Below are 26,606 nucleotides of genomic sequence, written 5' to 3'. Positions count from 1 at the left end.
CACCTGGGAGGGATCGGAGCACATCTGGGAGGGATCGGAGCACACCTGGGGGGGATCGGAACGCACCTGGGAGGGATCGGAGCGCACCTGGGAGGGATCGGAGCACACCTGGGGGGGATCGGAGCGGATCTGGGGGGATCGGAGCGCACCTGGGGGGATCGGAGCGCATCTGGGAGGGATCGGAGCACATCTGGGAGGGATCGTAGCGCACCTGGGGGGGATTGGAGCGCACCTGGGGGGATCCCACCCTCTCCCTGCCCGCCCTCGCCTCGGGAGCAGGGATGCTCGGCACCCGCTGCCGGGGTGCCCTGTCCGGGCACGGCTGCCACGGAGGGGGAGCCAGGAGGGTCCGTCCATCCTGGCATTGTTCCCCCCCCCATATCCCGATTCCCGCCGGGAAGCGGGGGCACCGAGCGCATCGGGGCTCTGCAGGGAGGCGGCTGCTGCACGCCGGGAGCATCCCACGGGAATCCGCCCCGCCGGCGTCTCCCCCCGGTCACGGCACGTTTTGCCACCCTTTTTTTTTTTTTTTTTTCCATGTTTACAATGTTTTTCCATGTTTATGATTTTTTTCCATATTTACCATGTTTTTTCCCATGTTTATGATGTTTTTTTCCATGTTTACGATGTTTTTCCTTGTTTAGGATTTTTTTTCCATGTTTAGGATTTTTTTCCATGTTTACGATGCTTTTTTCCATGTTTACAATGTTTTTCCATGTTTATGATTTTTTTTCCATATTTACCATGTTTTTTTCCATGTTTGCGATGCTTTTTTCCATGTTTACAATGTTTTTCCATGTTTATGATTTTTTTTTCCCATATTTACCATGTTTTTTTCCATGTTTACGATGCTTTTTCCCATGTTTAGGATTTTTTTTTCCCACGTTTACGATGTTTTCCCTGTGGGCTCACTCCGGGGTTTGTCTCCCACACGCAGATCCCGGTGCAGCCCTCGGCCCCTTTTCCAGAGGGTCCCGGGGGTCCCACTCTGGGATTTTACTGCGCTGGCCACGCCGAAGTCTCCCAATCCATGAGGAATCCTCTTCCGGCTCTCTCCCAACCCACCACCACTTTCCACCACTTCTGATTTCCCTGCTCCGGCCTTTTGATGAGGATTTGTTAATTCCTTGGGTTATCCCCTCTTTTAATACTTAGCCCCTCTTTCGGGGCAGGAAATCTTCTCCCCCCAAAAACCTGGAAAAGCAGCTCCGTTATCCTGATTTATGGAATTTCTGGGCCCGCTCCTCACCGTGTCACTGTCCCATCTTGCACCTACATCCCACCAGCCACGATGGGGAGGACACCTTCAAGCCCCCAAATTGCCTCTTTTAGCCTGAATCCTTTAATAATCATCATTTTGATGGAAAAGAAAGTGGAATTGTAGGTGGGAACGTGGGGATAAACTCAGGTTCCTTGGTCGGCTGAGTCATCTGGGCTTTTAACTTCCACCTGTGCATTCTGCAGGAGAAAAGAATGGGATTTTCCAGGTATTCCGGTGCTCGGTGGGGAACAGGGCGACCTTCTGCAGGGAGAAAGCCCAGAACGGTGCAAAACAGCCCTGGACGCGTAGGAAGGAGCAACAAAGGGAGGGAAATCAGGGAATTGTGGAATTTGGGTTGGAAGGGACCTCAGAGCCCCTCCAGTGCCAGCCCTGCCATGGGCAGGGACACCTCCCACTGTGCCAGGCTGCTCCAGCCCCAATGTCCAGCCTGGTCTGGGACACTTCAAGGAATGGGAATGTCCTCCTGGAAGTGCCCAGTGGATCCCCTGGGAGCTGCGCCTCATCCCTCTGCCCTCCGGCCGCTCCCCCGGGATCAGCACGGAGCTGGCTCTGAGCCGGGATGAGGAGAAGGAACATCGGGAACCGGGTGTGGAGCCTCCGTGGTCTCCTCTGGGGAGGGATGGTAATTCCCAAATCCGGTTGTCCCAACGCCCGTCCCTGCGCGCGGCTCGTGACAGCGCTGGGGGTGCCCTGGGACTGAGGGTGCCCTGGGACCTGGTTCCTTTGAGCCGCTGGCAGATGTTCCCTGTGGGATGGGGGCTGTGCCGCCCCCGCCAGTGCCAGCCAGGGAATGCAGACGCTGAATTCCACACAAAATCCCAGGAATGAGCAGTGGCGCTTTGGCAGCAAGTGAATGCCTTGAAATCTGCCGGGATAATGGCGTTCCCTGTTCTGCTCCCTCTGTCTATTCCACTCCCCGTGTCCCTGTTCCTGCGCCACTCCGTGTGTCCCTGTTCCCATTCCGGTTTCCCTCCCTGTCCCTGTTCCATTCCGTCCATGTCCCTGCTCCTGTGCCACTCCATGTCCCCGTTCCATTGCCTCCACGTCCCTGTTCCCGTGTCCCTCCATGTCCCTGTGGCACTCCATGTCCTTGTTCTGCTCCCTCCATGTCCCTGTTCCCATGTCCCTCTCCATGTCCCTGTTCCTGTGCCACTCCATGTCCTTGTTCTGCTCCCTCCATGTCCCTGTTCCACCTTCTCCACGTCCCTGTTCCAGTGTCCCTCCGTGTCCCATTCCCGAGCAGCCCCGCTGTCACTCCTCTGGCAGAGCAGGTCCCTTCCCTCCTCCCAGCTCCTCACCCACTGTCCCTGCAGGGTCCCATCTACTTCCCTGGGTCCCTTCCCAGCTCCAAGACCTCAATCCCCAGCACATTCCCGTTCCTGATGCCAGCATGGAATGGGACAAGGATCCATTGCCCCCAGCTCCAGCTGTTCTCCCAGGCAGGGCAGGGGCTCAGCACCCCCTCCCTGTCTCCAGAGGGGAAAAACCTTCTGGACACCGCCAGTGGGATCAGGGATGGGACAATGGAGAGGGAAGGGGTCCCTAAGCCCCGAGCGGAGCCGTTCTGCCCTGAGCCACAGCCGGGCCTGGCACGGGGCTCTCCCCGTTCCTCCCTGCGGAACAGCCCAGAGACACAAACAGGGAGATGGGATGTGAATGGAGAGGGGATGGATGTGGGGATGGAGATGGGGTTGGAGATGGAATGGAGATGAGATGGGATGGGATGGAGATTGGATGGAAACGGGGATGAAGATGGGGAATGGGGTTGGGAATGGAGATGGAGATGGTCTGGGGGTGGAGGAGGAGATGGGATGGAGATGAAGGTGGAGGTGGGATGGAGAAGAAGGCAGAGATGAAAGCAGAGGAAAAAAAAGGATACGAAGAGGGAGACAAAGATGGAGATGGAGACTAAGGCAGACATTAATATGGAGGGAAAAATAAAGACGGAAAGAGAAATGAAGATGCAGATGAAAATGGAGACAGAGATGGAGGTGGAGGTGAAGGCAAAAGTGAAGATGTTGGATCTGCTTGGTTGGATCCCTGTCCCCTGCAAAGTCCCCGACAGAGCGGTGAGGGACAACCCCTCCCTGCTGAGCTGCTGCCGAACCGGCCCCTGGGCGCCTTTCCTGGGACACGCCCCCCCTTTGGGACACCCGAGCTTTGTGCTCCCCTCCACAGCCCCCGGTGACCCCAACGCCCCGATCCTGCCTGGGGACGATGGGCACTGGGTGCTCCTTCCTTCCTTCCTTCCTTCCTTCCTGCTCCAGCTGGAGTGACCAGGTGCTGGTGGGAGGGGACACTCGGGTCCCCACCACCCCCGGTGTGTGATGATGGCACACGGAGCCGGCATTCCTGGCCCACGGGAGCAGAGCCACCGTGTGCCAGCTGCTGAAAGCCCGGGCAGCCCAGCACCCCTGGCCTTTCCAAGGAAAGCATCCCCACGCTATCCCTGGAATGCTCAGCATCCCCATCCCACCCCCAGGAAACACAGCGTTCCCACTCTATCCCTGAGAGGCTCAGCATCCTCGTCCTTCCCTGGGAAGCACGGCGTTCCCATCCTGTCCCTGGCATCCTGAGTATCCTTGTCCTTCCCCTGGGATCCTCAGCATCCCCATCCCTCCCCTGGGATCCTCAGCATCTCCATCCTGTCCCTGGGATACTGAGCCACCACCAACAGAATTCCTGCAAAAGCTCTTCCCTGAGGAGCAGGGGACGGTCCCAGAAGCACAAAATGCAGCTGCAAGGTGGCTCCTGGATCTCGCTACCACCTCTCCAGAGCTCTGACCCCACCTCTCCATCTCTCCATATCTCCCAATCTGTCTCCACCGCTCCACCTCTGCCTTTCCACCTCTCCAATCTCCCTGATTACACCTCCACACCTCTCCAGCTCTCCTTTTCCCCCCTCTCCATCATCCCACCTCTTCACACCTTTACCTCTCCGCCTTTCCGTGTCTCCGTAATTCTGTCTCCATCGCTCCACCTCTCCATCTCTCCATTTCAGCGTTTCTCCACCTGTCTTTTCACCTCCCCATGTCTTTATCTGTCTCCATCTCTCATCCTCTCCACATCTTCACCTCTCCCCGTCTCCGCATCTGTCCCCCCCCACCTCTCCATCTCTCCACGTCTCCTCCTCTCCGTCTCTCCATTTCACCCCCTCTCCGTGTCTTTCCACCTCTCCATCTCCCCACCTCTCCATACCCCCACAACTCCACCTCTCCACATCTCCTGTCCTCACTTCTCCACCTCCCTGTCTCTTCCCGACTCCATCTCTCCACGTCTCCACCTCTCCATTTCACATCTCTCCATCTCTGTCTCCGTCTCTGCTCTCCACGTGTCCCTCTCTCTTTCCACCTCTCCATCTCTCCGTCCCTCCATCGGCCTCCCCACATCTCCCCCCTTCCACATCTCCCCCTTCCGGTCCCTGCCCCTCTCCCCGTCTCCTCCGCTCTCCTCCCGCCTTTCCCCATCCCGGTTTCCTGGTGCTCGAGGCCGCAGCAGCCGCCGCGCCCGAGCCGCGCCGCGGACGCACCGCCCGGTGCCGCCGCTGCCTCCTCCCCCCGGGCCCGCGGGGCTCCCCCGGGCTCCCCGAGCTCCGGGCGGCTCCGGGGGCTCCTCCCGCCGCCGGGGCACCGCGGGGCCGGCCCGGGAGCGGCGAGGCGCCGGCCGGGGCTGTGCGCACCAGAGCCCGGCGCGCCCGGTCCCAGCGCGCACAGCCCCGGGGGGAGCCCCGCCGCTCCGGGGCCGGCCCGGAGCCCCCCGCGCCGCCCCCCGCCCGGGCCCGGGGACAGGGGGACAGGGGCGGGACCCGCCCCCCCGCCCCGGGGCCGAGCCCCGCTCCCCGCTCCCCGCGGCCGCGTTGCGCACGGGGCTCGCCCGGCCCGGGGGGCTCCACCGGGGCTGCCCCACGGCCGGAGCGGAGCGGGGGGGTCCCAGGCGGCCGGGGCGGAGCGGGGGGACCCGGCCCTGGGTGCCAGCGCTCCCCGCGCCGCCGGGAGCCCGAGCGCGGCTCCGGGGTGCGGGACAGCCGGGGCGCCCCGCGGGCGGCGGGGGGGCGGCGAGGCGGCTCCCCGGGGGCCGGGGCCGGGCCCGGGCCCCGCAGGGCTGTGGTTAATGTGTAATTCGGAGCATATGGTATTTTCCAAAGGCGGGCAGTTGTGCGGAGCCCAGGGGCCGGGGCCGGGGTGCAAATAACGCCGGATGACTCGCGGGGCCGGGCGCGGAGGGCCACGGTGATGGGCTCCTCGCTGGCTAATATTTGCTCTTCAAATATTTTACTTGAAAGGTTTACAACGTTGGGTTTTTTTTAATCTTCCAAGAAGGGGCCATCTGTGCCGGTGCCTCGGCTGGAACACATCGGGGAGTCCCCGCCGGGGCTCAGCCGCCAGCCCGGGGGCCGCCTTCTATTTGTTCAGCACCCAAAATAAATTAAATCGATGTAATAAAAGCGAAGCTGGATTTATGATTGAATCCCATATGTCCCTGTTTGCTTTGCGGGAGAGACGCGGGAGCGAAGCCCCTCGGGGGGCGCCGGCGGGGGAGCCCCGGGGATGCTCCGGGGCGCGGGGGCGCGGCGGGGCCGTGCTGTCCGCCGGCCGCTGGTGCTGAAACACCGGCGCTCGCCCGGCACCGACTCCGTGCCCGGCCCGGGGGGCCCCGAGCCGCCCCCGAGCCGCCCCCGAGCCCCGACGGAGCCCCCCGGGCCGGGCGTGTGCTGGGCGCGGTCACATCGGGCCGCCCCTTCCTCCCCATCCTCCTCTCCCTCCTGCCGTGACATCACGGCCCCGCTCCCGCACTGAGCTCCCTCCCGGCTCCCGGGACCATCCGGTCCGGCTCCGTCGAGGCTCCGCAGGTACCTCCTTGCGCCGCTCGGGCATTCCCGCTCTCCCGGGCGTTTATTCCCGCGTGTAAAAGCTGCAGGAATCCGCTGTGGGAATTGGTGGTGAAGCTGCTCTAACCTGGAGAAGCTTTGGGGTCCCTCGGGGAGTTCCCGGCTCTGGCCCGGCCCCGCTGACTCCCGCTGGCTCCTTGTCCCTGTGCCGCACAGGGACCAAGCTCATCCCGGTGCCAGGGTTCCTGGGCACCGTCCAGGAGGCACCGGCGGCTCACAGCTCGGCATTCCCAGTGCTCCATTTCCCTGTGGGGAACGAAATCCCTGTGTCACCTCCGGGCACAGCACGGGCCCGGCCAGGGAGTGCTGGGGAGCTGCGCGGGCCCCCGAGGGGACTCGAGTCCTGTTCCTTCCTTGCCTCCCTCCCGGAGCAGCCTCCCGCGCATCGCTCCAGGGCGCTCCGTGCCTTCCCTGAGCAGAGGGAAGCCCCTCAGCTTTGCTGCTCACCTGCGGGAACCCTGCGGACTCGTCCCTCTTGTTGGATTTATTTCGCTTTCCCTGAATTTCGCCGAGGGTCGGTGTCTCCAAACAACTCTCTCAGGCTGTGCAGGGAAGAGGTGTAGCGGGATTTGGGGGCTGTGGCAGGGAAAGCCCCGCACTGGGCGTGTCGGGGGGGGTTGGGATGTTCCAGGTGAAATCCCGGGTGAACCGGGGGCTCTGGAGAGGCCGTGGGGGAGCAGCAGCTGCCAGGCTCGGTGGCACCTCTGTGGCTCCACTGCTGCTCAGCAATGGCCGAGGTGCTCCTGCCGGAGCAGGAGAGGCGCTGGCACCACTGTCCTTGTGGGAATCCTGCCGGGAAATCCTCTGGAGCCAGGCTGGGAGAGCTGGGGGTGTCCAGTCTGGAGACGAAAAGGCTCTGGGGAGAGCTCGGAGCCCCTTGCAGGGCCTAAAGGGGCTCCCTCCAGGAGAGCTGCAGAGGGACTGGGGACAAGGGATGGAGGGACAGGAGGCAGGGAATGGCTTCCCAGTGCCAGAGGGCAGGGCTGGATGGGAGATTGGGAATTGGGAATTGCTGGCTGGGAGGGTGGTGGGCATGGGGGAACCCTCCATTCCCTGTGGATCCCGGCACTCAGCTGGGGTGGGGTGGGCGTGGGGACCCCTCCGTCCCCCGAAGGGTGTCCAGGGGAGCTCTGCAGGCGCTGGGACGCGGCTCAGACACGGCTCAGCCAGGCCGGCTCCAGGAAGCATTCCCGGTGTCTCCCGAGCCGCTCCAGAGCCCTGTGAGCTCTTTTCCGGGTCTTTATCCGCTATGCCCGGAGCACAAGGACTTCCCAAGTTGCCCTCAAGTGTCTCCATCCCCTGCTCCAAGATTCCTGTCCTTGTCCCTTCTCCTCGCAGCAGGCTCGTGGCTGAGCCCTGGACCCCAGCGCTGATTTATCCGGCCCCGCAGCATCCACCGTGTCCCACTGGGAATTCCCAGGCACCCGCACCCCGTGAAGCCTCTCCACGATGCAACACCGAGGTGAGGGACGCAGGGTCCCGGTGTTCCTGGCGGGAATCGGGGATGTGCCGTGTCACCCTTCCCTGCTCCGGCACAAGCGCACGCACTCAGCCGCTGATGCATCCGCGGCTCCGCAGGGTCCTCCCGGCCCCCGGTGACATCCAGCCTGGCACCCTCCAGCCTGGCACCCCCTTGCTCAGCTGCCCTCCCCAAATTCTCCCCGTGCTCTTCCACGCGCTGTTTTTCCAGCTTCCTGGGGCCGGTGCCCCCATTCGCTGCCTGCACCCCCCCAGCACCGAGCCCCACGTCCCTCCAAGCCCCCCCAGCCCCTCCAACCCCTCCAGCACCACCGCTCCTGGCCTCATCCCCGGTGCTCTCCAGGGAAGCCGGGGATGGCCGGACGGGCAGCCCCGCTCCCCCCCAGCCCTGTCCCCCTCCCCAGGGCCCAGCGGGGTGAACCAGCTCGGGGGGCTCTTCCTGAACGGCCGCCCCCTCCCCACGTGCAAGAGGCAGAGGATCATCGCGCTGGCTGCGAGCGGCGCCCGCAGCTCCGACATCTCCCGCAGCCTCAAGGTGCGCCCGGGCGGGGGCTGGGGGGTCTCCTTCCCTTCCCAAATCCTCTCCCCGCTGAGGTTTTGTCCGCAGGTGTCCAACGGCTGCGTCAGCAAAATCCTGGGCCGCTACTACCGGACGGGGGCCGTGGGGCCCAAGGCTGTGGGGGGCAGCAAGCCCCGCATGGCCACCCCCGCCGTGGTGGCCAGGATCGCGCGGCTGAAGCTGGAGCAGCCCGGGCTCTTCGCCTGGGAGATCCGCCGGCAGCTGCACGCCGAGGGAACCTGTGCCGGCAGCGGCATCCCCAGCGTGAGTCCTGCCGGAGGATCCCGGGGCTGCGGGAATTGCCAGGGCCAGGCAGGGCAGGGGGGTCCGACCCCACGGCCGGGGGGCTGGAGGGTGGGAAGGATGCGCAGGGAAGGGCTCGGGGTGATGGGAGGGGCTCGGGACAGTGGGAAGGATGCGCAGGGAAGGGCTCTGGGCATTTGGAAGCGGCTGGGAACGGGAAGGATGTCCCGGCAGAGGCTCGGGGTGACGGGAAGGATGCACAGGGGGGAGTTTGGGGCCGTGGGAAGAAGTGCAGGGAAGTACTCGGGGCGATGGGAAGGACGCACAGGGAAGGGCTCAGTGTCATGAAGGGTTCGGGTCCGTGGGAAGGACTCGGGAATGGGAAGAATCCACCGGGAAGGGCTCGGTGCTTGGTGAGACGCGGAGCTGGAGCGGGAGGGAAGGGGAAGGTGAATCGCTCCTTCCCAGTGAAAGCAGAGCCCCGAAGGCCACCCCCGAGCCCGGCCGCCACCTCGGGACACCGCGGTGGCTCCGTGACAAGTGTCCCTGCTCGGCAGGGAGAGCTGTGCTTCCCAAGGACAGACCCGCCCTGCCAGTCCCCCTCCGTGCCGATCGCCGTCCGCTAAATTCTGTCAGTCCCCGGAATTCCGGGGTCCTGGATCACAAACAGGGAGCGGACGGGCACGGCCCCGGGGCGGAGAATCCCCGGCTCCGGAGAGCGTGCCAGAGACAGCTCCGGGACATCGTCTCCATTCCTGTCCCCCCGCAGCCCCCGCGCTCCCAGCCCGGGGGTCCCGTCCCCCTCCCGGGCACATCCCCTCTCCCCTGCCCAGGTCTCCTCCATCAACCGCGTGCTCAGGACCCTGCCCAGCGACCTCCGGCTGGCGGCCGAGCCCCGGGACCCACGGCCACGGGGTGAGCCTTGCCGGGCTGCCCCCAAAGCCCGGACCCCTCCTGACCCTTCCCGGCCCCTTCGGGGAGCCCCCAGCACCGGGTCCGCCTCCCCCTTCAGCCCTTCTGTCCCCGCAGTGTCCCCTCCGGCCGCGCCCCCCGTGCCGCAGCCCCCCGTGGCTCCGGGCACCCCGCAGCCTCCGCAGGGCTCCGCTCCCGGCCGGCGGCTCCCGCCGAGCCCCCGGCCCAGGAGCGGGAACGGGAACAGGAACAGGACCGTGTTCTCCAGGCCGCAGGCGGAGGCTCTGGAGAAAGGTGCGCTTCCCGCGGGATGGAGCGGGGCTGTTCCCAAGGGAGGGAATTGCCGCTTTCGGGACGGGCTCGTGCCCCTGGGCGTGGCCCGGCCATCGCCGCGGTGCCCCAAACTACTCCAGACCACCCCAAACCACCCCAGAGCACCCCAAACCACCCCAAACCACCCCAGAGCACCCCAAACCACCCCAGAGCACCCCAGAGCACCCCATTTCGCTGGCACCGGGGTCTGGCTGCAGACACACGTCCGGGCACCTCCTGCCCGGCTGCCGGGGCTGGCTGCCCCGACCCGACTCATCTCACCCCGATCCGCCCTGCAGAGTTCCAGAGGGGACAGTACCCGGACACGGCCACCCGGGAGAGACTGGCCGTAGCCACCCAGCTCCCGGACACCACCATCAGGGTAAGAGGGGACCCGCCACGCTCCGATGGGGAGCGCGGGCACATCCTGGTGACCGGAGCAGCCCGGACAGGCCGCTGGGATCGCGGCCGCCAGCTCCGGGGGCACAGGGACTCCTCCGGCCTTCGGGGGCATCTCCAAACCGTGTCACCACTGCTGGCGGTCGCAGGGGTGGGGACGGGCTCCGGCTGGGTTTGTCCCCGGCTCGGGGGTCTCTTCTCGCTGATGCCGGGAATGGCAGGAGCGGGGCAAGTCTCCCGTCGGGGTTGGGGCAGTGGCACCCTCAGGCTGCCCGCGGCAGCGTCCCTGCGCCGCCACCTCTGTCACGGGCCGCACAGCCCGGGGCTGCAGAGCCCTGGCGAGGCTGTGTCACCTCTGTCACCTCTGTCACCTCTGTCACCTCTGTCACGGGCCGCACAGCCCGGGGCTGCAGAGCTGTGTCTGTCCCCGCACGGCCACAGCTCCGATCCCGCCTCGGCCTCCGCTCTCCCCGCCCCAGCACGGCCACAGCTCCCGGTCCCGGCTCCCCCCGGTTCGGCCCCGCCACGGGGCCAGCTCAGGGCCCTTGGGGACATTGCTGGGTGCTGCCACGGGGCTTAGTGCTGCAGAGCAGAGACACAGGCCCTGGCACACCTGGCACGGGCCCTGGCACACTCCATGGCACACTCCGTGGCACATTCCATGGCACACACGCCTCACACCTTCCTCCCAGCAGCTCCACACCCACATCCCTGTGACCCTGTCCCTCCAACCCCAGACCACTGCCGGCTTCTGGGTGGCCAGGCAGTGCCAGCAGCGAATCCCCCGTGCCAGGGCAGCGCTGCCCGCCCACGGGCGCCCTGCAGCACGGCAAAGCACGCACGAGAGCGGCCACGAGGGTCCCGTGCCCTGTGCCGGGGACATCCCTGGAGCCTGGCGTGTGTTCCCGGCCCAGTGAGGTGGGGAAAATGCAGGATCAAGCCCTTTCCTCTGCCCAGGTCCCTGCCCAGGATCAACCCCCTCCTGTACCCATGTCTGTGCCCATTCCCGGGATGGAACCCCTTCCTTTGCCCCTGTCCGTGTCCATTTTTGGGTTCAAACCCTTTCCTCTGCCCATGCCCGTGTCCGTGCCCATGTCCGTGTCTGGGATCAAGCCCCTTTCTCTGCCCGTGTCGCACCCGTGTCCCCATTCACTCCCGGGGTGTGACGAGCCCGTGTCCCGGGGCTCAGAGCCGTGCCAGGGGGCCGGGGCGCTCCCGGACCCGGGTGCCGTGGGATGGGCGGGGGACAGCAGCCTCATCTCCCGCCCCCTCCCCAGGTGTGGTTCTCGAACCGCCGAGCCAAGTGGAGACGGGAGAACAAGCAGCAGCTGGAGGCTGGCGGGGCAGGTGACAGCCCGGGGACCGAGGGGACGGGACGTGGGACCTGCCGCCCGAGGCGGGGGTGGGGCCCAGGGGTGCCTGGGAGGGAGCGCGGCTGAAATTTGGCGCTGGGACAGCTGGGGTTGCTTCCCAGAGCCCTGCTGGGAGCTGGGGAAGGGACACGGCCGCTCCCTGCGCCCCCCCGGGGAATCAGGGCTGGGGCCGCGCGGTGCCCGGGCCAGGACATTGTCCCCGCCTGTGCCCACGCAGGCTCCTGGTGCGACTGGATCCCGCCCGCTTTCGGTGCCACCGCTGCAGCCGCCGCACAGGTAGGACACGGCCCGGCCCGGGGTGCCGGGGACACCCCAGCAAGCTCCGGCACCCTCTGGAACCCGCGCTCCCGTCTCGGAGCCCTGTCTGGAGCGTCCCGGCCCTCTGCCGGTTCCCTCTGGGGTGACCCGGTCGCGGAGCACCCCCAGGGATGCCCGGTGACACCGCACTCTCTGGTCCCCCCCAGCCCCTCCCGGACACCCCCGCGGGCTCGGCGCAGCCCCTCCACGGCCACGGCCACGGCCTGGCCGCCCACCCGCGCCCCCCGGCCCCGCTGCACCTCTGTGCCTCCGGCCCCTGCGCCTGGGACGACGCTTGCTGCGGTACGAGGGCCGGGCCCCGGCACGGGCAGGGTGGGAGCTGCTCCCGGCGGCTGCGGGATCGAGACCCTTCCTTTGACCATGCGGCTGCTGGGGGCGGGGGTCCCCTGGGTGTCCCCCGCGCAGGGCCGGGGGCGATGCCTGAGCGCCGTGTCCATCCCGCAGGTCCAGCGCTCTGGCAGCCCCTGGAGAGCCCACCCTTCGCCCTGCTGACCCCCGGGCTCACCCCGCTGCCAGCCTGGGGCCCGGAGTCCCGCTGATCCCGCAGCGCCTGCCCTGCAGAGCCCCCGCCCGCCTCCACGGCCCGGGGCGTCCCTGGCCCTGAGGGTCCCCGGCACGATGGGGGGGGGGGGACTCCGACAGCGCCCCGAGAGGGAATTCAGGATATCCGTGAAGGGGGGGGCTTCGGCGGCAGCCGGGCCAGCATGGCCGGGCCAGCCCCCGGCAGGTTCCCAAACCACCCCAGACACTGGTGGATCATGGAATCCGGGATCCCTGACTCGCTCCGGCAGGGACCACGCTCCACCACCTTCTCCAGAGCCAGAAGAGCTCTTTGGAGCAGAGGGAACGTCCCGGCCCCAGCGATCCCGGCTGGGCCCAGGGTGGGAGCAGAGCCGGGGCTGCAGCTCCAGCGCTGCCGGGGCCGAGGGCACAGCGGGGGACGGGGATGGGGGTCCCGGCAGCTCCGGGGCAGGGCCTGGTGACAGAGGGGACACCCCTGGGCAGCAGCAGCAGCTCCGGGTGGGCACCTCCGCGTCCCTCGGCACTCGGGGACTCCCAGCTCGAGCTGCTCCCGTTCCCGTTCCGCTCCGTTATTAAATCGCTTCTCCCACTCCTCCCCGGCTCCGCCCTCGTCTCCTCCCAAACCGGGGCCGACCCCGCTCGTTTTCCCTCCCGGCTCCCGGCTCGCCTTGCCCCGGGGGCTGCACTGCGCTGAGGCCGCGGTTCACGGGAACGCGAGCAGCGTTATTTCAACACAAACGGAGCTCCGGCACCGGGCCGGGCGCAGGGGAGGGCGGGGAAGGACAGCGCGGCCCCGGGCGCTGGGGCTGCCTTTGGCCCCGCGATCCCGGCAGGGAACGGCCCGGGGCCACGGCGGCCGGAGCTGGAGCTGCTCGTCCTCCTGGTCAGCCCAGCCGGTCCTTGAGAAACTGCAGGAAGTCCCTGAGCAGGCCACAGAATTTCACCAGGCTCCGGTACGGGACCGGGATGAGCAGAAGCCTGTCCGGTTCTGGTGTTGGCGTCGGCTCCTGCCCGGGCACCGGGGGGATGTCTGGCTTCGGTGCCGGCTCGGGCACCACCTCTGGCTCCGGCTCGGGCACCGACTCTGGCTCTGACACCGGCACCGGCTCCGGCTCCGGCTCCGGCTCTGGCACCAGCTCTGGCATTGGCTCTGTTACCGGCTCCAGCTCTGGCGTTGGCTCTGGCACCAGCTCCGGTTCTGGCGTCAGCTCCGGCATCGGCTCTGTTACCGGCACCATCTCCGGCACCGGCTCCGGCACTGGCTCCGGCACTGGCTCTGGCACCGGCTCTGGCACTGGCACCGGCACCGGCTCTGGCACCGGCTCTGGCACTGGCTCTGGCATTGGCGTCTCCACAGAAGTCAAGGTGACCTCTGGCTCAGGAGTCGGGGTGCAGCTCGGCTTTGGTGCTGGACCGGCTCTTTCTGCTGGGCTCAGGCCCGTCTGGAGCAGGATCCAGTTGTAGAAGTGCTGAGTGGAGGTGTAGATTCCGGGGTGCCGGGCTCTCTCACAGCCTCTGCCCCAGCTGCTCATTCCCACGAGCCAGAAGTAGTCGGCTTCGTTGTCCTTGCAGACGAGGGGACCCCCGCTGTCCCCCTGCGGCAGGAGAGGGGGCTCAGGGGCTGGGGGGGGGCTGCTGCCAGCACCAGGGCTGGCTCCTCTCTCCCAGCCCCTGTCAGGTCCGCACTCCCGGCACGGGAAGGCTCTGCTCAGGGGCCGGAGCCTCCAGGCCCTTGGCTGGGAGCAGCTTGGAGGCTCTCCCATCTCTGCACATTGGTCCCAGATGTGCGGAGGACAAACGTTCCAGGGTCACAACCTCGCTTTGGGTCTGCTGGGGGCACTGGATGGACTTTGTGGGCAGGACCAGGCCTTGGGGACAAGGGGACATAGGACAGAGACCTGCAGATGGGGAAGGGCAGCCCCGGGACACTGGACAGGGACGGGAGGATGGGAAAGGACAGCCCCGGGACACGGACCCGCGAGTGGGGAAGGGTGGACTGGACACAGGACAGGCTGGGCTGTGTTTGGGGGCTCCTACCTGGCAGGTGTCGATGCTGCCCTGGGGGTACCCTGCACACAGGTTGTCAAGATGAACGGCCCCCGCATACCAGCGGCTGCTGTTGCAGAGCTCCGTGTCCATGAGGTGGACCTTGGACTCCCGCAGCACCATGCCCGATCCCTGAGCTGTGGGCACAGAGGGGAATGAGCCCCCAGCAGCTCGGTACCCATCCTCTCCCCTGCCTGGGGTGAATCCCTACCCCGGGCCTGGCTCTGCCCCTTCTCTGGGACTGGCTTTGCCCCTTCTCCGTGGAGCGACGGTGTCCAGCTGTGTCCCTGCTGTTGGCTCTGGGGGAGGGGCCAGACCCATCTCTCCAGAGGCTTCACAGAGTCACGGAATTGTTCGGGTGGGAAGGAACCTTACAGCTCATCCTGTTCCACGCCCCGTCTTGGGCGAGGACTCTTTCCCCCAGCCCGGGCTGCTCCGAGCCCCGGCCCCGCTGACGTCCTGCAGCCGGACCCTGTCTGTGGCCAGCCCATGTCCCTGGGGTGCCCAGTCCATGTCGCCAGGGTGCCCAGCTCACCCTCGGCGCACACATCTTGTTGGGAACCCACCTTTGGCAAAATCCCAGCCGGCGATGTAGCAGGATTTCAGCTCCGAGACCCTGAGCGAGGCGTCGGGCACACAGCCCAGCTGGATGTAGTCGCTGCACTCCACGGGCTGGTCCAGCTCCACCAGGGCGATGTCGTTCCTCGCCGTGGCAGCCACGTAGTGCTGGTGCACCAGGAGCCTCTGGATGTGGCGCACCTTGGACTCGGGGCCCGGCTGAGTCAGGTCTGTGGTCCCAATCACCACCTCCCACGTGGAGACGCCTCTGGAGAGCAGATGGAGAGAGGGGTGACAGGGAGCAGAGCCACAGGCTGCAGCAGCCCAGCATTTCCCGGCCTTCTGCTTCCCAAGGCAGAGAGAGAAGCAGAGAGGAAAGAGCCAGGATGGAAGTGGCATGTGGTGCTGTGACCTGGCCACCTGCCCGTGCTCGGGGGACATCTCTGTCCCTGCTCCTCCTTACCCGCCCCTGGCGAAGCAGTGTGCAACTGTGAGGACCCACTGGGAGCTGAGGAGGACACCTGAACACATGTGCCACGTGCCGTTCTCCCAGGTGGCCTGGATGCTGACGATGCCAGGCCAGGCCCCTGGCTGGACACTGGTGCCACCCTCAGCACGGGACGTGCCGGCAGCAGAGCTGTGGTCAGACGCCATGGGCCGGAGCCCGCAGGTGCCTCTGGAAGCACAAAGCCATCCCTGGGCACAGCAGGGCCAGGGAGCCCCGAGGGGCTCGTCTGTCACCAGGCTGTGCCAGGGAAGCCCCGGGTGTCCCCGAGCCCCCTGGCAGCCGCTGGGGCCGCTCACCTGCAGGTGTCCCAGGTGCCCCCCGCGGGCCCGGCCAGGCCCAGCAGGACGAGCAGCCCCAGCAGAGCCATCGGTGCCAGCGCAGCAGGCGGCAGAGCCGGAGCAGAGGTGGCACCTGCAGCCCCAGGGCCCCGCGGTGCCACCGGGCCGGGCTGATGTCACAGAGGGGCCGGTTCTGTGTGCGGGGCACGGCGGGGAGGGGCAGCTCGGAGTCAGAGAGACGTGGAATGGTCTGGGGGGCAGCGCCAACACGGGGGTGAGACTCTCCTGGCACTGGGCTGGGGATGAACAGCTGGAGCAGCCCTGGGAGAAGGATTTGGAGTGCTGGGGGTTGAGAGCTGGACCTGGCCCAGACCAGAACCCCCCAGCGCTGGGCTGATCCCAGTGGGCAGCAGTGCCAGAGGGCAGGGCTGGATGGGAGATTGGGAATTGGGAATTGCTGGCTGGGAGGGTGGGCAGGCCCTGGCCCAGGGTGCCCAGAGCAGCTGGGGCTGCCCCTGGATCCCTGGCAGTGCCCAAGGCCAGGCTGGACATTGGGGCTGGAGCAGCCTGGCACAGTGGGAGGTGTGGAAGAATTCAATAACCAGTGGAGGACAGAAAGCTAATTAATGAAAGAGATTTATGTAATTTAGGACAAATGAACGTTCATTCCTTTGTTGGCTCAGAATGCACAAACAGGTGATGAAGTTTTGTCCTGGGGTCTCTGTGGTGGCTGGAATTTTGCTGGCCACAGCCCCGGGCCAAGGACAAAGTGGTGCCGGACTCACCGACACCAAAACGGCGCCGTTGGGGGGTTTTATGGATCCCGGCGGTTCTGGAGGATTCTGGTCACACCAGGAGCAGCCCTGGGTCGCTCCCGCAGGGGACAGCTGGGACAAGGCCCGGCTGAGGTGGCCGTGCCAGGGATGTCTCGGGCAGACCTGAGGGCTCTCCAGCTCTGCCGCATCGTCATCCGGAGGGTTTGGAGCACTGAGATGCTCCTTTAGGCCCTTCCCGGAGGGGACACCCTCGGAGAGGGGCTGCAGGGGCCCGGAGGAGACAGCACGGGAGGGGCCACGACACTGTTCGTCCCTCTCCCCTGTCCCCGGGCTGTGACACTGCTCGGTGTCACCTCCCTGCCCGGGGCTCTGCCCCACCCGCCCCGAGGAGCAAACGACCCCCGCTGCAGGCGGGCACTGAGACCCCCTCGACGGGACACGGAGAGGGCACGGGGTCGGGGACACGAGGGGATGGAGGAGAGACGGGGAGGCACGGAGGGACACGGACGGCGCGGGGGGGACATGGGGGACACGGAGGGGACACGGGGAGACGGGGGAGACACGGGGAGACGGGGGCAACGCGGGGGGAACGCGGAGGGACACGGAGGGACACGGGGAAACACGAGGAGACGGAGGGGACACGGAGGGACACGGAGGGACACGGAGGGAGACGGGGGAGACACGGGGAGACCCGGAGAGACACAGAGGGACACGGAGGGACACGGGGAGACGGGGGAGACACGGGGAGACACGGGGAAACGCGGAGGGACACGGAGGGGACACAGGGGGACGCGGGGGGACACGGGGGGACACGGGGGGACACGGGGAAGGTGGAGGAGCACGGGGAGGACATGGGGGGACACGAGGACACATGAGACGCGGGACGGGACACGGGGAGAACGTGGCAGGACACGGGGAGAAAACAAGGGGACACGAGGGGACACGGGGCACTCGAGGGGACACAGGGAGGGACAGAGGACCGCCACCAGGCCGCCACCGGGCCGCCACCGGGCCGCCACCGGGCCGCCACCGGGCCGCCGAGCCGAGCCGAAGGCCGCGCCCCGTCCCTTGGCCACGCCCCCGCACGGATGGCTACGCCCCCCCGCACTGGTGACCACGCCCCCGCACGGGTGACCACGCCCCCTCGGGGACGCACCCGCCCCTTCGCGTTCAGGCCACGCCCCCATACATCAAACCACGCCCCAACACACGGCCACGCCCACATCGCGTACAGAGGCCACGCCCCTAAGGGCAAAGCCCACCCCTCTCTGTAGCCACGCCCATCCATCGCCTTATATGGTGCTTTCCCCGCCCCCGCACCGTAACGCTCCCTTTGCCCCGCCCCCGCCCGCGGCTTCCGGCGGAAGTGGCGGCGCGGCGGAACCGGCCGGGGGTGAGGGGGCACCGGGGGGTCGGGATTTGGGGCCCGGGGGGTTCGCAGGGGTCGGGGTGAGGGTCAGGGTGGGGGTCAGGGTGGGGGTCAGGGTGGTCCTGAGGAGGTGACGATGGAGAGCTCAGGGGCGTCCGGGAGGTGTCTGGGGCGGTCAGGATGGGGGTCCTGGAGGGGTGTTCAGAGTGGTGTCCTGGGGGGTCAAGGTGGGGGTCCCGGCGGGGTCAGGCTGGGGTTCCTGGCGGGGTCAGATGGGGGTCTCGAGGGGGTCAATATGGGGGTCCTGGGCAGGGGGTGGTCAGGGTGGTGTTTGCTGCCCATTCGGTATCCGGATGGGCCCAGGACGATGCTCCTGCCCACCCCAAAGGCGCCTTTTCTCCTTGTCCTGCTTTCCCCGCAGATCCCCCCGCCATGGAGAAGTTCGGGATGAACTTCGGGGGCGGCCCCAGCCGGAAGGAGCTGCTGGAGACCATCGAGACGCAGAAGCAGCAGCTCCTGCGCTTCCAGGCGCGGCTCAAGGACGTCGTCCGCGCCTACAAGAGCCTCCTGAAGGAGAAGGAAGCGCTGGAAGCCAGCCTGAAGGTGCTCTCCGTGTCCCACGAGGGGGACCTCACGGTGCCACCAGCCGGAGCTGGGGACTCCCCGGATGACCGGAGCTCGGAGCACAGCGAGGACAGCGCGGGGACGGCCGCCAGCACGGACACTGCAGCCAGCCTGACCAGCACGGCCAGCATGACCAGCACCAAGGGGGATGTGGCGCCTGAGGAGGACAAACCCGCGGCTCCCCCTTGCCAGAAACCAGAGGATCCGAGCGGCTCCGAGAGCGGGGACCTCTGTGCCGGCGGCGAGTCCGAGCGGCGGCTGCTGCAGCTGAAGGCCCAGCTGGCCACGCTGACCAGCGCCCTGGCCACCGTCACGCAGGAGAAATCCCGCATGGAAGCGTCGTACCAGGCGGAGCGGCGGCAGATGAAGCAGGAGCTGGAGGAGGCGGCCGGGCGGGCGCGGGATGAGGCGGACAGGCAGGACGCGGAGCTGCGGCGGCTGCAGGAGCAGCTGGCCGAGACCCGGGCCCGGCTGATCACGCAGCAGCACGAGCGGGAGCGCGAGCAGGGCGACCACGGGCTGATGCTGCGCGAGCTGCAGGAGCTGCTGCGCTCCGAGCGGGAATCGCGCCGCGACGCCGAGCGGGAGCTGCAGGAGTCCCGGGAAGCGCTGGCCGGCAGCGCCGGCGCGGCCGAGCGCGCCCAGGGCTACGAGCAGCACGTCCGGCAGCTGAGCCAGGAGCTGGAGGAGCTCAGGTGGGAGCTGCAGGGGGTGCGGGAGGAGAACGGGAAGCCGGACCCCCGGATCCAGGAGCTGCAGGAGGAGATGGCCGGCCTCAAGAACCACTTCCAGCTGCAGCTGGTGCAGGAGATGAAGAAGGTGATTCCTGGCTGGGAATGGGGCGAATCCAGGGATTGGGACAGGGTTTGGGGCTGGAGGAGCCAGATTCCCTCTCCCGGTCTCTCAGTGTCCAGAGCATCCTGGCTTGGATTGATGGGATGACAATCCTGGGGAACAGCTCTCTGTGGGATGCAGCCAGGGAGTGGAGCTGGAGTAGGACAAATCCCCCTTCCCAGTCCCCCAGATTCCGGGGGGTTTGAAATAAATAGCACAGGGTGCCCAGAGCAGCTGGGGCTGCCCCTGGATCCCTGGCAGTGCCCAAGGCCAGGCTGGACATTGGGGCTGGGAGCAGCCTGGCACAGTGGGAGGTGTCCCTGCCCATGGCAGGGCTGGCACTGGGGGGGGCTCTGAGGTCCTTTCCCAACCCAACCCATTCCGTGGTTCCAAACACACAAATCCCCAAAAAGGACAGGGAGGTGTCTCAGGCGGGATTCCCGGGGTGGGGAAGGCCCCTTGTTGGTTTGGAGCAGAGCAGGGACCCTGTGTGACCCCAGCTGTGTCCCGCCGTGTCCCCGTGCTGCCCTAACCCCGCCGTGTCCCTGCAGACGGCCCAGGCCGAGGAGCAGCTGCGGCAGCGCTCGCAGCGCGAGGAGCAGCGCGTGGCCGAGCTGGAGGCCCAGGTGTCCCAGGTGTCCGAGCTGCTGGGCACCTACGAGAAGGCCAAGCAGAGGGACCAGGGCACCATCCAGAGGCTCAAGGACCGCATTGTGCAGCTGGACCTGGAGAACAAGACCTTGGCCATCGCCGCCTCCAGCCGCTCGCTGGGCGAGGTCACCGTGGAGGAGGCCACGCTGGACGTGACCGTGCTCAAGGAGAAGATGGAGAAGCTGCGGAAGCTCCTGCAGGCGGCGGCGGCCGCCAAGGGCCCGGCGGGGCCGGACGCGGAGGAGCCGCGGGAGCCGGAGCTGCCCCCGGGCACCGGGGATGGGAACGGGGACAAGGCCCCGGGCGGGCACTGCCAGCAGGAGCTGAGGCAGCTCAAGGAGGAGTTTGAGCGCTACAAGGTGAGGGCGCAGCAGGTGCTCAAGAGCAAGGCCGGCAAGGACGTTGGCCTGGCCAAGGAGCTGGAGGAGGCGCGGGAGCAGCTGGCGGAGCTCCGGGACAAGCACGTGCTGCTGCAGCTGGCCGCGGACGACGTGGAGAAGCAGCACCGGCAGGAGCTGGAGGCCAAGAAGCAGGAGCTGTCCCAGCTGCAGCAGCTCCACCGGCAGGAGCTGGAGCGGTGCCAGCTGGAGTTCCGGGAGCGGGCGCTGCGCCTGGAGGAGGAGATGCACAAGCAGCGGGACCGGGCGCTGGCCGTGCTGGCCGAGAAGGACCGGGAGCTGGAGCAGCTCCGCGCCCTCACGCTGCCCCACGGCCCCAAGGGCTCCCGGGACGGCGCCCCCGGGGACGTTCCCAGCCAGGACTCCTCGGAGATCCTCCCGCAGGCGCTCCAGCTGTGCTCCGGCTCCGAGCCCACCTTCTTCCTGTACGCGGAGCAGCTGGCGCGCAAGGAGGTGGAGATCGCGGCGCTGCGGAAGCACAAGCACCAGCTGGAGATGCAGCTGCACCAGCTCCAGGGCAGGGCCCTGGCCGAGGAGGACAAGCACCGCGAGGAGGTGGCGGCGCTGCGGGCCGAGATCCAGAAGAACTGCCGGGACAAAAGCAGGGAAGGAGCCAACCTGGAGTACCTGAAGAACGTGGTGTACCGGTTCCTGACGCTGCCGGACGCGCGGGGCCGGCAGCAGACGCTCACGGCCATCCTGGCCATCCTGCACTTCAGCCCCGAGGAGAAGCTGAGCATCGCCAAAAGCTCGGCCCACGGCTCCTGGTGGCTCCACGGGAAGAGATGAGGGCTGGATTTGATTCCCTTTTCTGTAAGAACTTGTTCACGAGGACTGACCAAAACCTCGTCCCGGCCACGCCCGGAGCTCTCCAGGATCTGGGCTCCAGTTGGTGTTTTTAGCACTAATTTGCAGTGGGATTGTGCCAACTTTTCCAGCCCCAAAGCCTCTGCGGTGGGAATTTGCTCCGAGTTGGGACTTGATCTGAAAACCATGGAATTGAAGATGCTGAGCTTTTTTAAAGGTGATTTAAAAACAATCCGTGCCTGTCAGGCGTAGGATTGAGGGGATTTCACTTGGATCTTTAAGCTCCAGCCAGGCTGGTGACTCAGGAGATGAAAGCAAAGGTGGGAAGCACTTCAGGTGGAGCTAAAATAGCACCAGGCCATGGAAGGCTCAGGGAGATGGGGCTCAGTGCAGGAGTTCTTGGGCATTTTCCAAGGGTCTTTTCCAGAGCCGGATTGAACCAGTGGATGCAGCTCCAGGCTCCTGCAGGGGTTCAGGCGCTCCTTCCTTCCCAGGGATCCTCTCTGGGGTTATCAGGGATTCCAGGAAGGAGAAAGGATCTCCCTGTGGGTGATTCCCACCCCGAGGCGCTGCCGAGCGGGAATCTGAGCTGCCTGACCCTGGCTGGGAGCAGGAGGCAGAGGAAAGGCTGGAATGGGTGCCCAGCCTCTGGTTTTTGGGGGCTCCAGGGAAGTTTGGCTGCTCTGTGGTGCTGATTTGGGAAGGAAGGGGCTGCTCCTGCTGGGGTGGGAGCAGCAGCAAGGAACAGGAGGTGACAGCTCTGGGCAGTGACCCTGGTGACAGTGATAGCCTGGCCAGGGCTCAGGAACCTTGAGGTGCTTCCCTGATTTCTTGGGAATTGGTGCCAGAAGGAAGCCGGGACACCCTGGAATGCCCTGGGATGTTTCACTGGCAGCCCTGGATTTGGCTCTTCCCAGCTCTGCTCCCCTGGGTCCCCCAGAGCCTCCTCACCTGCACAGGCACAATTCCCATGTTTGGAATTAAATCCCGGCTGCTAAAGCTCGGCTTCCCCAGCCCAGAGACAGGGATAGGTCTGGATTAACACCCCAGGAGCTCCTGGAGCCCAGTTAAGAGCAGGTTTGGGAGCAGCTCCCGGTGCTGCACTGCCCAGGGAGCCTTGGGAAGGATCCCGGGACAGGGACAAGGACAGGGACCTGCAACTTCCCTCCTTTCCTCCTTGGCTGTCCTGGTCCTGTGAGCAGCCAAATTCCCTGGATTCCCCTCTGGCCAGTGCAGCCCTTGGGGCCAATTTCTCCTCAAAAAAGTCCTCAGGGAAAACATGTCCCGGGCAGAGCCTGTCCCTGCTGGGAGGGGGACACAGCCAAGCCCTTCCTGGGGCTCCATCCAGGGATGTTCCCACTGGGAGCAGCAGGATCCGGGTGCTGCCCTGATGGAGGGAACTGGGTGGGAATGGGAGAGTTTGTCCCAGGAGTGTTTGAAACGCTCCTTAAGGATAAAAGTGCTGGCTCAGCCCAGTGCCTGCGCCCAGTTTGGAAAGGCTGAATCAAGTGGTGCCTTGGGAATGACAGGGATGGCTCCAACTCTTTCCCTGGAGCCATTCCCACAACTCCAGAGGGAGGTGGAGCCTCCTCCTGCTGCGGCCTCGCTGCTCAGGCTGGGGGGATGGATCCCTGTTCTCCCTCTGCTCCTGCAGGATGGAGTGGCTGGGAATGGATCCCAGGGGTGCTGGGGAGCCGCGTGGGGCCAGCTGGGAGCAGGGAATCAGTGTGGGATCCCGGGAGAGGATCCAGCCGGGAGGACGCGGATCCATCCCTGTGCGCTCCGTCTGTCCCTGGCAGAGGAAGATGAGGAAGCAGCTGCGGGGGAGCATCCCCAGGAGTGCCCAGCTCCCTGTCACTGCCACCCTCCTGCAGCTCCCGGTGCCCTTCCTTCCTCTGCTCTCCCTCCTCCCCTCAGACCCTCCCCCACATTCCTCCCTCCCTCTTCCCTCTCTCCCTTCAGCCAATATCCCTGAAATAAAGGTAAAATTCCTGTTTGAGGGGACTCTGGTGGCTCTTGGGGTGGGGCCGGGCGTTGCTTGGGGGACTTTTGCTGGGTAGTGGAACATCCTTGGGTTTAAAATTATCACAAAATTATGAAATCCCATCATTTCCTGAGGTTGCTGGGAGTGTGAGAATGGGAGTGGTTCATTCCTGCACCTTCAGTCCTGGTTTGGCACCTGAGTGGATGCAGAGGAGTCTGGCATTGAGAATCCCGGGATTGCTGGGTGGGAAGGGACCTCAGAGCCCCTCCAGTGCCAGCCCTGCCATGGCAGGGACACCTCCCACTGTGCCAGGCTGCTCCAGCCCCAATGTCCAGCCTGGCCTTGGCCACTGCCAGGGATCCAGGGGCAGCCCCAGCTGCTCTGGGCACCCTGGGCCAGGGCCTGCCCACCCTCCCAGCCAGCAATTCCCAATTCCCAATCTCCCATCCAGCCCTGCCCTCTGGCACTGGGAAGCCATTCCCTGCCTCCTGGCCCTCCAGGCCTTGGCCCCAGTCCCTCTGCAGCTCTCCTGGAGCCCCTTTAGGCCCTGCAAGGGGCTCTCAGCTCTCCCTGGAGCTTCTCCTCTCCAGGTGAGCACCCCCAGCTCTCCCAGCCTGGCTCCAGAGCAGAGGGGCTCCAGCCCTGGAGCAGCTCCGGGGCCTCTCTGGACTCTCCAGCAGGACGGGGAGCTCTCGGCTGCTCTCCCGGTGCTGTTCCCTCATTCCCAGTGTGCCCAGGGCCATCCGAGCGCTCATTTGGGCTCTCCCGCGCCGGGGGCTGATCCCGCCCCGCTCCCGGGGCTGGCACCGAGCCGGCTGCTCCTTTGGGAAGCTCCTGCTGCCCCGGCCGGGCAGGTTCCTCCGGCTGCGCCGTGGCCGTGTCCCACAGACGGGCGTGGGGCGAGCTCGGGCAGCAGCGGCAGCGGGAGCTGCTTCCATCCATCCCGGGAAGAGCCGGGAAGGCTCCGGGCTCCCACCGCCGGCCATGGCCAAGGCACAGGAACGGCCCCCGGCTCTGTCGGATATCCAGGTAAAGGCGTGCGGGAACCGGAGAGCCGGGAGAGGCTCGGCTGAGCGCTGCATTCCCATTCCAACAAATCCTGCCCGAGGGAGCTCCCCCCACGCGGGATTTGGGGCAGCGCTTTGGGGGCCGGCCCAAGGTGGCCGCGGCCACCAGCAGAGAAGGGGTGACAGCCGGGAGAGCTTTCGCTGGGCCCGGTGCGGCTCTTCCCAGGCTCCTGCCCCGCTGTTCCCGGCTCACTCCCGGGTCCGGGATCCACCCGGCTCCGGCGGCCGCTCCGGTTCCTCGGCCGCGGCTCCAGCCCTGGGCGACGGAAGCTGAGGAGGAGATCCCAGCAGGAAACTCGGGAAGAAGAAGCAGGGAAATCCCCCCACAGTGCAGCCGCCGCCGAGGGGCTGCTGAGGAGCCGGCCCTGGCCCCTCCTTTCCCCGCAGCAGCGACGGGAAACGCCTTTGCTGGGGTTCCTGGGCACGGCTTCGGGAGGGATGGCCGAGGGAGAGAGTCCGGCCGTGCCCAGGGTCCCACGTCCCCGCTGCCGGGGGGGGCCGGGGCTCGGGGTGGCCCCGCTCCGGGCCGGCCGAGCCCCGCTCCCTCCGTGCCTCCCGCAGGTCCTGGCGCTGACGGGCGTCACCCTCCCGGCAGCGCTGCTCAGGTGGGTCCTGTCCCCTGTCCCTCGCCCTGCGCTGGCCCCTGGGGGTGGCAGCGGCTCTGCCGGGACATTCACCACTCTCCCCGTCCCTTCCAGCCTCCTGGGCAGCGGATCCGTCCTCGCTGTCACCTCCTGGCAGGGGCGCTGCTGCCACATCCAGGTGAGTGCCACCGGCTCCTGGCAGAAGCAATGACACCACACCAGGTGAGTGTCACTGGTTCCTGGCAGTGCTGCCGTATCCAGGTGAGGGTCACCGGCTCCCAGGGACACAGAGCTGCGTCTGGCCCCAGCTAAGCCCGAGGCAAAGCCGGGCCAGCGCCGGGTTTAAAGCCCCGGGAAGGGGCAGGAGGTGCAGGATGCCCACCACCCGGCATTAGCTCCGGGCCCAGCCTGGGAAGAGCCGTGGGAGCTCCCGGGGCTGCTGCCAGCAGAGCTAACGCGGTGCCCTGTCCCCAGCTGCGGCCCCTGTTCCTCCTGGCCCTGGCAGATTTCCTGGCCGCCACCGCGCTGCTGGGCACGGGAACCATCCCGCTGCTGCCCGCCCCGCTCTCCGTGCCCGCCTACGCCGCCTGTCCCTACGGGCGGATGCTGACCACGGTAAGGGGACACTGCTGGGGACAGCTGGGACCTGTCTGCGGCTGGAGTGTCCTGGGGTCCCCTCCGCGGGGTGGGCACCGGGACAGGTCTGCGGGGGCTGGTGGGTGTCAGGGTGCGGAGCACGATGAGGGGAGGGGACAGGGGGACAGGAGGATGTCGGGGTGCAGAGGGAAGGTAGATGGTGCCCTGGCGGCGCTGGACACAGCAGGATCCCCTCTCCTCTCCCAGACCTCCTACGCCGTCTCGTTCCTCATGGTCGTTGTTTACGCGTTCGAGTCGCACCGCACCGTCCTCGGGGGGCGAGCCCGGCCCCCGGCAGCGCTGCAGGTCCGTGCTCCGCCCGGGCACAGCAGGGAATCGCCCTGGCCACACACGGCCCTGTCAGGACAAGGGAGCAGCGGGGCGATCCAGGGCAGCCCCTTTTCCCGGGAATTCGGGGTTCCCCTCGTCCCCCTGGCTACGGCCGCCCCTCCGGCCCCGGCTCACGGCGTTTGTCCCGCAGGAGCGGAGCCGCTGCCTGGAGCGCGCCTGGCAGGCGATTCCCTACATCCTGGCCTGGTAGGTGCCCGCCGCCGGCCCGCCCCGCTCGGAGCGCCCCGGCCGTGCCAGGATGTCCCGGGACTGTCACATCCATCCCTTCCCAAGGTTGGTGCCGGCGCTGACGCTCCTGGCGCAGCTGATCGCCCGCGGCACCTCCGTCGCCGACATCGCGCCCCTGGTGCCCTGGGACGGCCGTGGCTCCAACGACACCTTCAGCCTTTACTGCTCCAGGTACGGCTCCTCCGCCCCCGCCCCTGCCCGGGGCATCGCTGCGGCCCCCGGGACACCGCCGGGGGTTTGGGACCAGCAGCACCGCTCTGTCCTTCCAGCTGCCTCCTCCTGATCCACCCGAACCAGGACATCTGCTCCCAGGTGGGCGCTGCCCCTCCCTCGCTGCCCGCCCGCCCTCCCTGCGGGCCCGGGGGGCTCCGGGAGCCGCGGGGGCTCCGAAGGTCGCTGGCCCCGGCCCCGCTCATTTCCCGTTGCCTCCCAGTCCGGCGGGGGGAAGAACGCGGGGCTGGAGGAGAAAATCATCTTCCTGCTGTACCTGCTGCTGGTGCTCGGCTGTTGCTCGGTGAGGTCCCGGCTCTGGGGGTTCTGGGGGGTCCCCAGCGCCCCGCTGACCCCCGGACCCCCCCCCCCCCCCCCCCCCCCCGCAGCTCCTGTACCGGCGGGTGCGG

The 26,606-nt window shown here is 66.8% G+C and overlaps 2 protein-coding genes across 3 annotated transcripts; one reads left to right on the top strand and one right to left on the bottom strand.

Annotated features, from left to right (window-relative positions):
* Positions 1-13,171: 13,171 nt before the first annotated feature.
* On the bottom strand, positions 13,172-15,566 carry LOC309572258 (acrosin-like; the record flags this gene model as incomplete). Its single annotated transcript, XM_082280392.1, has 4 exons — positions 15,355-15,566; positions 14,900-15,159; positions 14,325-14,470; positions 13,172-13,882 (listed from the first exon to the last, which is right to left on the bottom strand). Exons 1-4 carry the CDS (start codon positions 15,543-15,545, stop codon positions 13,172-13,174), a joined length of 1,308 nt encoding a protein of 435 aa, XP_082136518.1. The 5' UTR covers positions 15,546-15,566.
* A 2,261-nt stretch (positions 15,567-17,827) lies between these two features.
* On the top strand, positions 17,828-23,091 carry GCC1 (GRIP and coiled-coil domain containing 1). Of its 2 annotated transcripts, none has more exons than XM_082280044.1 (3): positions 17,828-17,846; positions 18,244-19,265; positions 19,832-23,091. In XM_082280044.1, the coding sequence occupies exons 2-3, from the start codon at positions 18,255-18,257 to the stop codon at positions 21,116-21,118; spliced, it is 2,298 nt and encodes a 765-aa protein (XP_082136170.1). In that variant the 5' UTR covers positions 17,828-17,846; positions 18,244-18,254; the 3' UTR covers positions 21,119-23,091. The 2 variants fall into 2 exon arrangements, with proteins under 2 accessions (XP_082136170.1, XP_082136171.1); XM_082280045.1 differs by lacking the exon at positions 17,828-17,846 and having other exon boundaries at positions 18,178-19,265; positions 19,832-21,142; positions 21,268-23,091.
* Positions 23,092-26,606: the final 3,515 nt, after the last annotated feature.

This window comes from Coloeus monedula (genome assembly GCF_965178545.1).
Source record: "Coloeus monedula genome assembly, chromosome: 4".
Taxonomy (NCBI): domain Eukaryota; kingdom Metazoa; phylum Chordata; class Aves; order Passeriformes; family Corvidae; genus Coloeus; species Coloeus monedula.
Note: the sequence above shows the minus strand (reverse complement) of the source record. Positions and strands in the feature narration are given on the sequence as shown.

What these genes read in the sequence shown, in the direction of transcription:
- GCC1 (XM_082280044.1), top strand. Translation starts at nt 18,255, where the DNA reads ATGGAGAAGTTCGGGATGAACTTCGGGGGCGGCCCCAGCCGGAAGGAG. An exon ending in TGGTGCAGGAGATGAAGAAG is followed by an intron (nt 19,266 to 19,831) that starts GTGATTCCTGGC and finishes GTGTCCCTGCAG; the next exon opens with ACGGCCCAGGCCGAGGAGCA.